The sequence below is a fragment of the Cervus canadensis genome, chromosome 1 (assembly GCF_019320065.1).
Source record: "Cervus canadensis isolate Bull #8, Minnesota chromosome 1, ASM1932006v1, whole genome shotgun sequence".
In the NCBI taxonomy this organism is placed as follows: Eukaryota; Metazoa; Chordata; class Mammalia; order Artiodactyla; family Cervidae; genus Cervus; species Cervus canadensis.
Window position 1 is genome coordinate 38584460 of NC_057386.1, and position 16632 is coordinate 38601091.

The 16632-nt window shown below is 50.5% G+C and overlaps 1 protein-coding gene across 2 annotated transcripts in view; it reads right to left on the reverse strand.

Annotated features, from left to right (window-relative positions):
• Positions 1-16632, reverse strand: part of ABR (ABR activator of RhoGEF and GTPase) — a 189155-nt gene that overhangs the window by 96383 nt on the left and 76140 nt on the right. For both annotated transcript variants that reach the window (XM_043478756.1, XM_043478761.1), the window contains exon 2: positions 3031-3215. In XM_043478756.1, the coding sequence (XP_043334691.1) occupies positions 3031-3215 (185 nt within the window). The remainder of the gene's footprint in view (positions 1-3030; positions 3216-16632) is intronic.

Consider the following 16632-nt stretch of genomic DNA (forward strand, 5'->3'; position numbering starts at 1 on the left):
CTCACCTAATTCGTTGAGGGTCCAGATAGCCCAAAAGGGTGACATAAGGGAGAATTCACTTCAAGGTGGCTCAGTGGGAGAGAATCCGCCTGCCAATGCAGGAGATGCAGGTTCGATCCCTGGGTGGGGAAGATCTCTGGAGAGGAAATGGCAACCTACTCCAGTATTCTTGCCTGGAAAATTCCATGGACAGAGGAGTCTGGTGGGCTGCAGTCCATGGGTTTGCAAAGAGTCAGACATGACTGAGTGACTGCGCATGCGTGCACAAGGGAGAATTCACTCTCTGCCTGTCTTCTAGCTGGGACATAGATTTTTTCCTGCCTTTGGACTCAATATGGACTAGAACTTCCACCATCAACTCTCCTGGACTTGGACTGTAACTAACTATTCCATCAGTTCACCTGGGCCTCCGGCTTGCTGGCTGCAGAACTTGGAACTTCTCAGCCTCCATGATCTAGTGAGCCAGTTCCTTTTAATACATCAATTCTTCTTCCTCTGTATCCTAAAGGTTCTGTTTCTCTGGAGAACTCTAATGCAAAGACTTGTTCCTTGGGCTTCCAGGAACAAGTCGGCTGCATGTTTGGCTGTGGAATGCCCAGCTGCCAGAGGCCCTATCTCTGAATGTCTAGAACAATCATCTGATTTGGTCCAAAAGTCCCCTTGTTCCCAACGCCCCAACAGGAAGCCTGGCAGGGAGGGGACCTGCCTGGCCAAATGAGCAGAGCCAAGCAGCAGAAACCTTGGCTTTCTCTCTCTTTCTTTTCTTTTCTTTTTTTTAATGCTGAAACAGTTCCTAAGTACTCAGGAAGAAGTGTGTCAACTCTCCAGCGCCCCATTATAAACAGCAATACTTTCTGTGTCCACTAGATGGGGCCAGTGGCACAGCAGAAAGGGCAGAAAGGCAACTCAGGAGAGAAGGTAGGCAGGCAGTGGGGTGCATGGGGCTGGAATCTTCAGTTGGGATCTCCAAGTTGGATTAATGCTCCCCAACCCTATCTTGTATCACTTCTAGCCAATGGTGCAAAAGTTAATCCTGGGGTTCCCAAGCACTTTGGTCAGTTTTCACTGTAGCATCTCTTGGATTTTAGTTCTCAAACCCAGTTTTTCTCTTGTGAGTCACCAAGCAAAGTGAGCAGTACTGTAGCAAAGGAAGTCCTTGCCCTGAAGCCCCAGGGCTCCAGGCAGGGGCATCTCCTTGTCACACCTGGGATCTGTTTCACTAGAGAAAGCACCTGAGTACCTTTCACCAGGGCATCTAAAAGCTGATGGACAAGCATTCCTGCAAGGTGGTCATGTGAAAAGGGAAGGAGACAAGACAGGAAGTAAGGAGGAAGGCAGAGAGGGGAAAGGAAATGGCTTTTCTCTCTCCAGCAAGAGGTTCTAATCTGGCCACAAGTTCTCAGCTCTCAGCCAGCATTCCTGGTGCTGGGTTGAGTCCTGCAGTGAATCTTTCTGTGCCTGCTCACAGGGGCAGTGCTGGATACTCCCCGGGATGTCTCTAAGCCCTGATGTGGTCAGAGACCTAAAGTGTCGGAAAGCAGGAGTTTTCAGCTTGCTTCCCCTGCTTGGAGTCAGTTCAGGTCCCAGAGCACCCTCTCCTCCATCAGTAACAAATCCGGCCCTGCAGGTCCGCGATGGCTGTCTCTCACCTGCCACCCTTCCTTAGAACCACAGGACAACATACCAGAATGCCGGCTGTGGGGGGCCTGAGCCTGACCAACACCCTTGCCCATCAGCTCCTCCTCCCCCCTTCCCCCCGCCCGCGACCACCCCTTTCCAAACCTGTACTGCCTGGCAGCTGAGAAGCTCTGCCTAGGCCTCTGTTGCCATGGCAACAATGTGGCTTCCCCCAAATGGGAAGCTGGTTGCCAAGGCCCTTGTTGCCAAAGGCTATAACAGCCACCCTGGTGTGTGAAGAGGGGGTGAGAGCTCTCCGCAGGGGTGGAGGGTGGCCGAGGAGGTTGGGAGGAAGGGAAGCAGGGGTTTCTCAAGAAATGGTAGAGTCCAGGCAGCCTCCCGGCTGGGACGAGGAGCACTGGGCCCTGAAGGAGATAAACAAGTATCTCCCGGCATCTCGGCAACTGCTCCTCAAAGGTATTAGAGGGAAGAAAGGGGACCCCCTACAAAACACAGCTGGACAGGCCCCCTACCAAGTAGGACCGAGCAATCCAAGCCCCCCTGGGCAGAAGAAGAAATGGTTTTGATTCTTCCCAATTTCAGAAGAACAGCCCCCAGGAACCGCTCTGTCTCACTTCTCTTGTGTATCAGACACGCGCACAAGCTGGGTCCAGACAGAGCTGGTCCCCGTGGCCATGAACAGCATTAACTACCAGGATTGCAAACCTCTACATGTCTTATCCCCGGGCCTGTCTCAGAGCCCATCCTCAGTACTGCTCGTGAAATGCTTCTCTCTGGAGCAGAGCTCTCACCAGTGGACAAGAGGGAAGGAGGACACCATGAGGGCTCATCTCCTTCCAGAGTCAGCAGAGGAGGGCTGGACGGGGCCGGGGTCCTCAGGGAATACTACAGAGGCTGCTCACCGCCCTGCACCCACAGCTGGCACCCAGGCCAGCTTCGGTTTGCTGAGCCGGCGTTTGTGCCCTTTACAGACTTTAGGTCCTGTATGCAGCCAGTGCCCGGCCCGGGCCCAGAGAGGAGAGCCTGTTCCCTCCACGAGGCCCCATCCTGCTAGAGAGGAGCTCAGAGAGAAGGTTGAAAGAGGAGGTGAAGGGCCCAGGAGGCAGGGGGAAGCAGACGGCTGGTAGAGAGGCAGGGACATGTGCAGGGGTGGCACAGAGAGCAGCAGGTGGCAGCGGGAGGCGAGGGGTGATGGTGGAGGGCTAGTCTGAGCGCCCAGGGCCAGAATGAGATGCCCAAGGGCACCAAGAATGGCCAGGCCCCAGTTTCCCAAGTCCAGCACCCCAGGAGCACCCCAGGCAGAGCCTGGCCCATGGCACCCATGCCTGCCTACCCCACCTCCCCTCAAAACCTCCTCTTCCCCAACCTGTAAGGAAAAGCAGGGGTACCTACCCCAGGTGCCAGCCCCTCGGGTGGGGTGGGGGAGATGCTGTCCCCGCCGCCCTGGCTCCGGGCGCTGAGCTGCGGCGACATGGTGGGCGACTCGTCGATGTACGGCATGGTCTCCGAGCCCTCCGGGGGCCCCTTCTGCTCCTCATTCCCCTCTGCGTCGTAGTCGTCCGCCCCGTAGCTGAAGTCTGAGACAAGGAACAAGAAAGGCCACTGAGAGTCCTCCACCAGGGCTGCCAGGGACTGGTAGCGCAGTGGGCGGCGGCGGCGGCCCCCGGCTGCCATGGCCCCGGCCCCACCATCCACGCCCGGCCCGGGCAGGACTGCGTGGCCCGGGGCGCCGGCAGGCACGGCGCGCTGCGGTTCAGGGGCCGCGGGGAGTCCAGGGGGGGCGGCTCCGTGGTTGCCACCCGCTTAATAACATGTCAGTCGCGTACTTCGAGCTGCTGTTTCCTTTGCCTCCTGCCTAATTCCAAGTCTAAAAATTAACAGTGGGAGCAGGAGGCAGGACGCTTCCAACTCTCCCCTCTGAGTCACCATTTTGCTTTTTATAGGGAGCAGGGAGGTGGGGGCGGGCCGAGCGATGTCACTTCCTGCGCCCCTCCTCCTTGGGGACCATTGTACACGGAGCCCCATCCCTGGCTGCTGGGGAGCAGGGCCGGGTTCGGGGGGGTGGGGGGCTGAGGAAGGGCCCCCGAGGGAGCCCTCGCCCCTCTGAACAAGGCTCCGCGCAGGTCGGAGCCCAAGGCTGGCAGAACGTGGGCGAGAAGGCAGCCGGGCCTGGCAGGGACCTGGGGGAACAGCAGAGTCCTCAAAAGCCGGCACTTATTTCTATAATTTCCACGGAGGCTTCCTTCGGAGAAGGAGGGCAGAGAAGGCCGTAGGGAAGTCAAGCTGCCATTAACCCTGCTGGCGCTGCCAGCGCCACTCGGAGGCCAGAGCCCACGCACAGACACACCCTCCCGCGGACAGCAGGCCGGGTCCATGGGGCAGCAGGGACAGGACAGCACCTCAAAAAGTCCTCCACCCGACTCCATCGGTGGGGGGGGGGGGTCTCACCTGCAGCGGCTTGCGGGACCCTGCTCCACCCCCACCCCTGGCGGGGTCTGTCCCATCACCCGCTCGGACATCGCCTCCTCCAGGGTGCCCTCCCTGGTGTCCCAGGCCGGAACTCCTACAGCGTGGGGCCTTCCAGCGCCCCTGGTGATCCTGCCCATCTGTCCCTGAACCCCTGGGGTGGGGACTGGGTGTCAGCCCTCGCCGAGGGCCCAGCACTCATGGCCGACATGCGGTGGGGCCTTGGGAACATGTGCAGAGGGTGACTGGGCAGAGGAATGCACTGTGCTGCTCGGGTCCAAGGCTTGAGCCAACTTCTCGGCGGGGGCCCTGGCTTCTGCACGGTCACAACATGCCGGCCCCCGGGGCAGCCGGCAGCCTGAGAATGGTGTCAACGGGTCACCAGGGCGCCCGGCCACGGCCACACTCACTCCAATCTGGCCCTTTGGCAGCTGAGGCTGCCGCCCGCCCCGCCACGGCCTCACTGCACCTGTTCCTGCTGACTTCCTCTCCTGTGCCGTCGGCCCATTAAGCTGTCAGGGCCGTGAGCTATTATTATTTTTTTCCCCAGGACATGTGCACATGAAGAACCAGAGGGCCTAGCGACCCAGCTGCCAAGATATGTGTGCCCTGCACGCAGGAAATGGGACCCACTGATGGGGGCATGCAGGAATTCTGCTGTTTCCAGGGGCCGAGAAGGAGGAAGAAAAGCCACAGCATTCAGCCTGCCAGAGTCTGGCACTGTGAAGGGGCCTGGCTGTTTGGTGAGACCTACTCACTCTGGAGAAGCAGAAGGGAATGAAAGGCCACAGGCCCCCGTCTGTCCTCCAGGAGGCTCCAGGCTGCCCTGTTAGTGCCTGGAGTCAAGGTCAGGGGTGTGAGCTACGGTGAACCCTGCTCTGGCCAACAGTTCAGGCTCCAGCAGGCCGCCCTGATTCTTCTCTACGCTGGACCAATTCCCAGGGGTCACAGGACCAGGGCCTTCACTCTCAGGACATTTCCCCAGGGCAAGGGTAGAAGGGCCACAGGGAGGGTGGTGAGGCCGAACTCCACTGCACAGTCTGGAACTACCTGGGTCATGACAGGGTGGGAAGTTTGCTGCCAGCTTCCCCGATGTGTGCCCAATTCATCCTTATCAGAGAGGGGGCCGTGGACCACAGCTCAGCCCAGCCACGTCGGTGAAGCTGCTCTCACTACCCCCAGGTCACAGACAGAGTCTCTGAGTCTCAGAAAGCTTTGCGCAGAAAGGATCTCAACCCAAGTCTGTCTGTCTCCAAATGCCATCTTTCCCCTTCTGAATCTCATTACTTTCTAGAGGAATCTCTTTCCATCAGTACAAGGATTGGAGAAGAAGCCCTGCTTGTCAGGGGACGCTGACCAAAGAGGCAAGGGGAGAGTCCCAGCCACAGCAACGGGGATGCCCAGGGGTGGAAGAGAATGTCCGTAGAGCTCTCTGCAAATTCTCCTGGATACTGCCCCTTTCATTTCACACTCCAGGAGACCCCGACAGCCCAGAAAGCCAGCCAGAGACCCTGGAAACTCCTACCAGAAAAGAAGGACCTATAGAAAAGATAGAGACACCACCCCTTCGAGAAGGAAGGAGCCCTAGGAACTTGGAGGATGTAAATCTGCCAAGCACAGCCTTCAGTCTGCATAGGTCCTCAGATAGGAAGGCTGAGTGGACATGGCTAGGCCACAAGGTGTCAAAAGAGGGAGAAGGGGATTTCCCTGGTAGTCCAATGGCTAAGACTCTGCACTCCCAATGCAGGGGGCCCAAGTTCCATCCCTGGTCAGGGAACTAGATCCCACATGCTGCAACTAAGAGTTCGCATGCCACAACTAAAGATCCTGCAAGCTGCAATGAAGATCAGAGATCCCGTGTGCCACCACTAAGATCTGGTGCAAAATAAATAAATACTGTAAAAAAGAGAGAGAGAGAGAAGGTAGAAGATGCTACTGACAGCCAATATCCATTTCCCCTCCTAGTATCAGAAATCTTACTATCTTTGGAGTGGCAATGTGCTCAGTGGCTGCTCTGCCTAGTGGTACAGGGTATGTGATGAAGTTCCGGCCGACGAGTATTAAGTGGATATGTGTAGAACTTTGAGGAAAGTTTCTGAGATTGTTTCAGCTAGAATGTATTTTTCCCCTCTCTCCATGCTTCCTCCTTCTGTTACCAGTTTGGAAAGCAGATAGGAAGGCTGGAGCTCCAGCAGCCATACTGAACCACGAGGTGACCTTGAGGATAAAAGCCAGTACTGAATATAGCTGAGCACAAAGCTAGGAGCCTAGGCCAGTGATGGCACAGTGAGCCAATATACCACCCCAGGACTGTCTATCTCTGGACTTCTTCTACTTGAGAGAAGAAACATGCCTGTTATTTAAGTCACTGTTATTTAGTTTTTATGTTATATGTAGTCAAACCTAATTATAACTGATCCAGATGGTTTTCCTTGACATTCTCTCTGGGTGCTTTTCCTACTGCCTTCACTGTTCCTTCTAGTATCCTTGGTAGAATCCTCTTTCTCTGTCCACCCCTTAAAAAATTCCTCTTCTTTTCTTTTTTTTTTTTTTTGGCCGCACCTTTGGCTTGTGGGATCTTTGTTCCCCAACCAAAGATTGAATCCATGCCCCCTGCAGTGGAAGTGCAGAGTCCTAAACACTGGACCATCAGGGAATTCCCCCAAATTGTTATTCCTACACATCTTTACAGGCTTCCCTGATGGCTCAGTAGTAAAGAATCTGCCTGCCAACACAGGAGACATGGGTTTGATCCCTGGGTCGGGAAGATCCTCTGGAGAAGGAGGTGGCAACCCACTTCAGCATTCTTGACTGGGAAATCCCATGGACAGAGGAGCCTGGCAGGCAACAGTCCATGGTGTCCCAAAGAGTCAGACTCAACTTAGTGACTAAACCACACATCTTTATAATAGAATACTGTTCAGCAATAAAGGCTTCCCTGTGGCTCAGCTGGTAAAGAATCTGCCTGCAATGCGGGAGACCTGAGTTTGATCCCAGGGTTGGGAAGATCCCCTGGAGAAGGGAAAGGCTACCCACTCCAGTATTCTGGCCTGGAGAATTCCATGCGGTCGCAGAGAGTCAGACATGACTGAGCGACTTTCACTCAGCAATAAAAGGGACAAGCTACTGAGACACAAAAAAATGACTCTTTACAGGCATTATGCTAAGTGAAAGAAGCCAGATACAAAGGAACACATCTTGTATGGCTCCACTTACATGAAGTTCTAGAACAGACAAAACTAATTTATGCTTGAAAAAAAAAAAATGAAAATAACGGTTGCTTGTAGGGGTCAGGTGGGGACAGGAGTTGACTGGAAGGAGCACAGGGAATTTTCTAGGGAGATGGAAATGTATCTTGACAGGGATATGTGGGTATACAGTGATGCATTCATCGACTTCATCAAATAGTACACTTAAGATTTGTGTGTTTCACTAAATATTGAACTCTAGTGATTGATTTGCATGTTAAGGTGTCAAAGTGAAACGTACCTAATGTTTGCAACTTACCCTGAAATACACACAAAACAAGATGCATTGATGATGTTCAAGAGGGATGGATAGATGTGTGATAAAGCAAATGGAGAAAAATGATAATTATAGACTCCAGATGGTGGGCCCATGGGTGTTCACTATAAGATACTTTAAACTTTTAGGTAGGCTTGAAATTTTTCACAAGAAAATGAGGGGGAGAAATTGGTGTTCCCCAGGCTTCTGTCACTTCCTTTACTCCCCTCTCCCAAATTTTGTTTATATTCTAGGGAGAGGTCTGGGCTACAGACCCATCTCTTTGATTGTTTCCTGCACATCTCCACCCCCAGGAAATTCAAACCCAACCTTTTCCTGAAGTTAATGTGCTAGATTATTCAAATTGGAAACCAAGGAGTCATTCCAGATTCCTCCCTCTTCCTGTTCATATCCTACACCCTGAGATATCCCCATTCCCCATCCTTTTTCCCATCTTCATCAACTCTTACAAGGACAATACCAACACTCTTTCCCTGTGAGTGCCAGACTACAAATCTGATGATTCAAAATTCAACAGTTCCCCATTCACTTCAAGGGCACAAGCCAAACTGCACAGCAAAAGGCCTTTCATGGTCATCATTTGACTCTTCCTTTACAGAGTCATATTCTGCTGTTCTGTAATATCAGATATTTTCTAGGTATGTCCCTGTAAGCCCCTGTATATATATCCAAATCCTAACCTTGGCACTCATAAATGTGACCTTATTTAGGAAAAAGTTCTTTGTACATGTAATTAAGTTAAGGATCCCTAGAAAAGATGATCCTAGACTAACTGCGTGAATGCATGGTAAGTTGCTTCCATCATGTCTGATTCTTTGCGACCCTATGGACTGTAAGCCCGCCAGGCTCCTCTGTCCATGGGATTCTCCAGGCAAGAACACTAGAGTGGGTTACCATGCCCTCCTCCAAGAGATCTTCCCGACCTGGTGATCGAACCCGTGTCTCCTGCATTGCAGGTGGATTCTTTACCGCTGAGCCACTGGGGAAGCCCTCTAGACTAAGACGGATCTGAATCAGATGATGTGTCCTTGTAGGTAACAGCAGGGAGAAGACACAGACACACAGAAGGTCATGTGAAAACGGAAGCAGAGATCGGAGTTATGCAGCCAGAAGTCAGGGGATGCCTGGAACCACCAGTTGGAAGAGGCAAGCAAGGATTCTTCCCAGCTTAGTCCCTTGGCAGGGAGCATGGCCCAGCCAACACCTGGATTTTGGACTCTGGCCTCCAGACTCTGAGCAACTAAATTTCTGTTGTTTTTAAGTCACCAAGTTTGGGATAATTTTTTCTAATGGTAGCCCTATGAAATTAACACAGTGCCCTAACACACTCATTGTTTCCTACCTCTGAACCTTTGCCCATGCTGTTCCTATACCTAGAACCCCCTCTTCACCACTTGTCCACCCATCAAAGTCCTATTTAGCCTTCAAATACAGCTCAGTATGAACCCTTCTCCTATGAAACTCCTTGTCTCCTTCATATAGAAAGTGCTTTTGCAATCCAATGAGAAAAACTCAACTTGCTAAATGAGTTAGAGAAGTGAACAGAAAATTAAAAGAACTACAAGTGCCCAGTGTGTAATATGTGTGTGTGTGTGTGTGTATATATATATATATATATATGTTAAATGTAACCTCAATTGTAACCAAAGAAAATGCAAACTTCTATATTTTGCAATTTTCCTATCAAATCAGCAAGGAAAATACCCAAACTTGTACGGGAACAGGCATTCTTAGAATTTCTTGGAGGATATGTACAACTGGCACAACTTTTCTGGGGTCAGTTTGGTATCAAAAGCTCTAATAGTTGGTACAGTTTTTGTTTTTCTTTTCTGCACTGGGTCTTCGTTGTGGTGCATGAGATTCTCCAGTTGTACAGGATGGACTTACTTGAGGTGTGAGGGCTTAGTTGCCCCATGGCATGTGGGATCTTAGTTCTCCAACCAGGGATTGAACCCAAGTCCCCTGCACTGGAAGATGGATTCCTAATCCCTGGACCGCCCCAGAAAGTCCTGGTACAGATTTTAACCCAGCATAATCTAAGACTGTGTACTAAGAAATTAATTGTAAATGTGCATAAAATAAAGTTATAAGATTGTTAATCACAGGGCTGTTTATGATTGTGACATTAAAAACAAGCTGAATGATTAATTATAGGGAATTATTGAGTAAATTATGGTATTTCATCAAGATGAACTACTGTGTAGTCATTTAAAATTATATGGATGATTTACATCATCTTATTAAGTAAAAAAAGAAATTAACAATAGTATGTACAGTATGTTGTTGTTCACTTGCCCAGTCATGTCTGACTCTTTGCGACTCCATGGACTGCAGCACACCAGCCTTCCCTGTCCTTCACCATCTCCCGGAGTTTGCTTAAACTCATGTCCTTTGAGTCGATGATGTCACCCAACCATCTCATCCTCTGTCGCCCTCTTCTCCTCCTGCCCTCGATCCTTCCCAGCATCGGGGTCTCTTCCAATGAGTTGGCTTTTCACATCAGATGGCCAAAGTATTTGGAAAAAAAAAAAAGTTTATATGCTTATATCTGCATGTTGCCTGAAAGGCAACAACACAGAACAATTTTTTTGGGGGGGGGTTGCAGAGTTTTTATTATGGAATGAGTGAGTCTTGGTTGGCACATGCATCTGAGTGAGAATCCATGATTCAACTTTGTGCCAATGTTGCCAAAATTTCCCAAGTTGTTTTTTTTTTTTAAGTTTATTTGCCAGACTCATATAGTATATTTTCAGTCCTCCTTTCACATATTTTTATGTTTTTATAACCTGATGCCTTTTTCCTGAAATAATGTATCTGTTAGTATCAACTTATATCACTTCATTAGTAACAAGTTTACTTAGCTCAGTAAATTTAGAAATTAGTTTTAAAAAAGTTAGTTTGAAGCTTTTCTTCAAAATCCTTGCTGCTGCTGCTGCTGCTAAGTCGCTTCAATCACGTCCGACTCTGTGCTTCAATCATGTCCAACTCTGTGCGACCCCATGGACGGCAGCCAACCAGGCTCCCCCGTCCCTGGGATTCTCCAGGCAGGAACACTGGAGTGGGTTGCCATCTCCTTCTCCAGTGCATGAAAGTGAAAAGTGAAAGTGAAGTCGCTCAGTCGTGTCCGACTCTTCAGGACCCCATGGACTGCAGTCCACCAGGCTCCTCTGTCCGTGGGATTTTCCAGGCAAGAGTACTGGAGTGGGTTGCCATTGCCTTCTCCGTCAACACAGAACAATTATAAAGCATTCAGATTCTGAGCACTTGGGAGAAATTATTATTAATTCACAGTCTCTGTTCTCTAGGCTACTAGCAGACACTGCTTGTCTTCTACCCAGTGTCTAGCTTCTCTTCTTCCCTTATGCTAGTTTTATATGAAGTGACAATGAACCCAGTCCCAGGCAAAATAATCCTTTCTCTGCCTCTCTTACAACCAGGAGTGGCCATTTGACATAGTTCTGGTCAATGAGATGTTAGGGAAGTCCTTTGGCAAAGCCTTTGCTTTAACAATTAAAAAGGGACTTTTCACCTTGAACTCAGATGTGATGTCTGGAGCTACAGTGGCCATTCTGCTGCCTTGAGGAAATAATCAAGAAAGAACATAGACATTTCCCTGATGCTACTGAGCTACTTTCACTTTCACTGAGCTATGAGCCACACTAGAAACAGCCTACCTCATTTCTTGCTAAACAGGAACTACAAGCCCCTATATATTGGATTTCCTGCCAATTAAAATGAACACAGTCTTAAGTGAAATCCTTACAGTCTAGAAGAGGAAGACAGTCCAATAAGCAGGAAAACCTCCTAGATGCTATGACAGAAGCACCTCACAGGCAAGGCAGAGAGGTGGGAGGAAGAAACAGGATGGATAAGGGAGTGGCTGGATGGACTTGGGTGATACTCCAAGGAAGGTAGTTGATCACTGTGGCTAAGAACAAGAACCCTGGGTTCACAAAGCTGCGACTCCAATCTGGGCTCCATCACTTCCTAACTGCTCTGTGCTCAGAGGTAGCCACTTACAAATGGATATTGGTTAAACCAATGGCTGTGAAAGAGGATGACGCAGAGATGGAGCACATACGGCTACTTTGAGGATTAAGCTGGATAACACAGGCAAAGCACTTAGCACATAGTAAGCACCCAATAAATCTTAGCTGCTATTATTAATATAATTAATTGAATCTCGAAAGATGTGTGGGTGCTTGCCAGGCAGATGGGGGACAGGAGCAGAGTTCTAGGCAACGAGAAGAAGCTTGGCAAAGGCACAAAGTGTGAAACAGCAGGGCCCCTTAGGGGGACTATAAATAGCCTGGCCTGGCTGGAAAACTGAGTGAGCAGAGGGAATGAGGGGCAGATAGAGCTGGAGAAGTGGGCACAGACCAGCACACCGAGGGCCTTGTGAGCTAAGCGTTAGGTAGGACCCAGTGGGGACAGTTGATTTGGACCATTATCCGCAGTGGGGTCTCACCAGGCACATTGTTGCTGAGCATCGCTAACTTTAGATAATTCCTCCTGATGCATATGTTCCTCTGTGGAGTAACAATGCAGGCAGCATCCTGTGACCTCCAGATTGCCTAAGAATCACCCAGACTGGGACCACATGTGATCACAGAGTTACCTATTTCAGCCCTGTGATGGAGCCTCTGCCAGATGCCAGGATATGAAGCAACCAGTGTCAGATCATCTCAGACATGCTCCTTTTGGGTAATATGAAGAGGTGGCCAGAGGCGGTAGGTTCAAACCCAATGACCAGCTCTCACTTCTACCACTTCCAGCTCTAGTAGACACAAAGGGGAGGAAGGGGCACCCAGATGGCTGGAGGCACACAGGTGTCAAGCTATTTACAACCTTCCCCTGAGAATGTCCAGTGACTGATGGACACCGCCAAGAATCTATCCTGGTATCCTGACCCCCAAAAGAGATGCTGAGGGCAGTTTGAGGGATCTTTCCAATCTCCTCTTGGACACTCTAAGAACCTGTGGGTGCATTATAAAGCTGAGTTCCAGGTGTGGAATTGTCCTTCCCTACCATCAGGAGAGGGACGAAGGCTGATAAACTCATTTTCTGCCTTAGAACTGACAATGGGAGTGGGGGTGGGGAAACCTTTGGAGACAGCAGAGGGAAGCTCAGGCCTGACCATGCTTCCCACTAAAGCAGCATCAAACATCTTCAGAGAGCATCAAAAGTCTCTGTATGTAGAGACTTTCCTTGTGGGCCAGTGGCTAAGACTGTGCTCCCAAAGCAGGGGGCCCAGGTTCGATCCCTGGTCAGGGAACTAGATCCTACATGCTGCAATTAAGAGTTCGAATGCCGCAACTAAAAATCTCGAGTACTGCAGCAACAAAGATCAAAGATCCCGTGTGCCGAACTCATACCTGGCGCAGCCAAAAATAAGTCTCCGTATGCCACTCACTGTGTCAGGCGGTAACAGGGCCAGGGGCACAGACTCCATCCCCCCTTCCCGACCTTGCAGGGTGGTTCTAGCATGCTCACTGCCATCCGTGCCTTGCCAGGCCCTGTGCTGTGCACCCACCTCCTTTCACCTTCAGAGCAACTCTATGATAGACGAATCTTACAAACAATATGTTGAGCAAAAGAATCCAGACACAAAGAAGCACACACTGCATGATTCTATTCCTATGAAGTTCAGCAGCAGGAAAACAAACTGATGAAAGTTCACAGGAGAGGCTACCTGGGGGTGGGCCGAGGGAGGCAGCAGGTATTGACTGGGAAGGAGCATGAGGGAACATTCCAGGTTACTGGAAACGTTCTACATCTTGATCTGGGTGGGGTACATGAGTAGAAGTATGTAAGAGTTCACATTAAACTGTATGCTTAACATTGGGCTTCCCTGGTGGCTCAGCGGTAAAGAATCCACCTGCAATGCAGGAGACGCAGGTTTGATCCCTGGGTGGGGAAGATCCCCTGGAGTAGGGCATGCAACCCACTCCAGTGTTCTTGCCGGGATAATTCCATGGACAGAGAAGTCTGACAGGCTACAGTCCATGGGGTCACAAGAGTCAGACACGACTTAGCAACTAGACCACCACCAGCATGCTTAACACTGGTGCGCTTTAAAAAGATTTTTAAGGGACTTCCCAGGTGGTCCAGTGGTTAAGATGCCAAGCTCTTGATGGATGGTGCCCAGGTTCCCCGCATGCTGCAACAAAGAGCCTGCGTGCTGCAACTAAGACCCGGCATAGTTGAATAAATTAAAAAAATTTGTTTTTAATTTAAAAAAATTAAAAAACAAATTAAGTAGTACCATTATGATTCTCATTTATAATCAAGGAAGTGAAAGCATAGGGGGTTAAGTCAGTTGCCCACAGTTTAAAAGGCTGTTAAGTGGAGAACCAGCCTGAATACCACTAGTGTGACTCCAGGACCTGTGCTTCAACCATTATAATAGGAACGACCTGTACAAATAGAAAAAAATCAATAAATAAACCACCTGGGCAGGTTGCTCTCAGGACCCATGAAGGGAAGAAACAACCTGTGTCAAAGCCTGAGGGAGAGGGCCAGCTGGCAAAGGGTCTGGGGGCACCTTGACAGAACTGAGAGAAGAGGGGAAGGAAGAAGCCGTTCCCTGAGGGGACAGAGCTTCAAAGACGGGGCAGGACCACGCCCTGGTCCTGTGCTCGGGGCACTGATGAACAGGCTGGTGCAGCTGAAGCCAAGGTCCTGGAATCCCTTCTCCTGTACCACTCGAGTCCTTCCAATTGGCCATTCCTGTCACTGTTGTTGAGTTGCTAAGTCGTGTCTCACTCCCAAAGACGGTAGCCCGTCAGGCTCCTCTGTCCATGGGATTCTCCAGGCAAGAATACTGGAGTGGTTTGTCATTTCCTCCTCCAGGGGTTCTTCTCGACCCAGGGATCAAGCCCGCATTGCGGGCAGATTCTTTGCCGCTGAGCCACCAAGGAAACCCATTCCTGTCACTAGCTCCCAGTAAATGGTTCAGCCCGCTTCTCAGACCTCCCCTGGATGCCGGGCAGTGGATTCAGGCTGGTGATGATCCTGCTGTGAAACCACCCGCAGGTGCTTTCCCGATGTTAGCCCCTCCCCCAGGAGGTACACAGAGCTGCCGCGCATGCGCACTCAGTCACTTCAGTCATGGCCAATCTTGTGACTCTATGGACTAGAGCCTGCCAAGCTCCTCTGTCCATGGGGTTCTCCTGGACAGAGGAGTGGGTTGCCATGCCCCCCATCCAGGAGATCATTTCCCCCCAAATCCTCAAACTCCCCCACCTTCCCAGCAAGCCAGGACATCCCCGACAAGTGGGGCCGGTTCTGAGGCTGACGGTGGCCTCATCTCCTTCACACAGCTGAGGGTACACGGGGCTATGAACCTTGCCCTCCCCACCCCCCACAATCTGGTGGAAACCAAGACAGCTAAGGGAGACTCAGAGTCTGGAGCTGAGTGGCCACAGAACCCAGAAAACTGCTCTGCGGATCATCAGCTAGTCGGCTCTGGCCTCTCTCTGAGCTTCAGTTTCTCATCTTTGAAACAAGAATAGCAGTGCCATGTCCCAGGCTGGTTGTGGGACATGGGGGTGAAAGAACTTGGACAGCATCTGGGCAGAACAATCCTTAGTAGAGGTCAGCTGAAGGCACAGGAGAGCAGGCTGGACACCTTCAGGGCCCCATGACCCCAGATGACCCCAGAAATCCACTGGGAGTCCCCTCAGAGGTGGCATGGCACCAAGGTGAGGCCTTCTGAGACCAGCATCTTTCCCACAGGTCAAGTCGCCTCATTCTCAGCACCTCCTGCTCTACAACTGATGGAAGAGGGAGCTGGGAGCCAGGACAGGACAGTAGTCAAGGGCATGGGCTTTGAGTCAGACTCAGGTTCCAATCCCAGTATTGTCACTTAAAAGCCATGTAACCTTGGTCAAGCTACTTGACTTTCCAGAGCCTCAGTTTCTTCATCTCTGAAACAGGGATAACAGACAATGCCTATACCTCAAGAGGTTTTTGCGGGGTTCCCATGAAAAAATAGGGCTTCCCAGGTGGCACTAGTGGTAAAGAACCTGCCTGCCAATGCAGGCCAAACAAGAGACACTGGTTCTATCCCTGGTTCAGAAAGATCCCCTGGAAGAGGGCATGGCAACCCATTCCAGTATTCTTGCCTGGAGAATCCCATGGAGCTAGGAGCCTGGTGGGCTACAGTCCATAGGGGTGCAAAGAGCTGGACACAACTAAAGCAACCTAGCATGTAGCATGAAAAAATAAGGGGCTTCCCTGGTGGCTCAATGGTAAAGGAGCTGCGTGCAATTCAGAAGACGTGGGTTTGATCCCTGGGTCAGGAAGATTCCCTGGAGAAGGAAAGGGTAACCCACTCCAGTATTCTTGCCTGGGAAATCCCATGGACAGAGGAGCCTGGTGGCCCGTGGGGTCGAAAAAGAGTCAGATACCACTTAGCAACTAAACAACAACAACATGAAAAAATAAATGCAAGGCAAGGCACCTGGTTCTTGACAGGTGCTAAATTAAAAAGTAACTATTATCCTCGCTACCCCAGTCTTCTTGCTGAGTAATAAGGGCCCTCGGGGATCTCCTAGTCCTCAAAAAACAAAAACAAAAAAAAACAAAGAGCAAATCAGAGCTTTGAAAACATACAACTGCGCTAGGCTCCAGCAGGCTTTGCTTCATCAGTAGACCCAACTGTTCATTGGTCAGCCTGCATTCAGTAAGCTTAGCATCAAGCAAGGCGTCAGAGGCCATGGGAGTGTTTAAAATTTGAACTTGGGAATTCCCTGGTGGTCCAGTGGTTAGGACTCGGCGCTTTCACTACTGTGGCACAGGTTCGATCTGTGGTCAGTAAATTAAGATTTTGCAAGTTGCCCAGTGCAGCCAAAATTAAAAAATATATATAAAAAATAAAATAAAATTTGAACTTCAAGACACCAGTTCCAACCTTTTCTACACACTGGAATTCCCTGGTAAGTCTGGTGTCTGGCTCCCAACCCAGAGATCCATATTAAATTGGTGAGGGGTGGCCAGGGC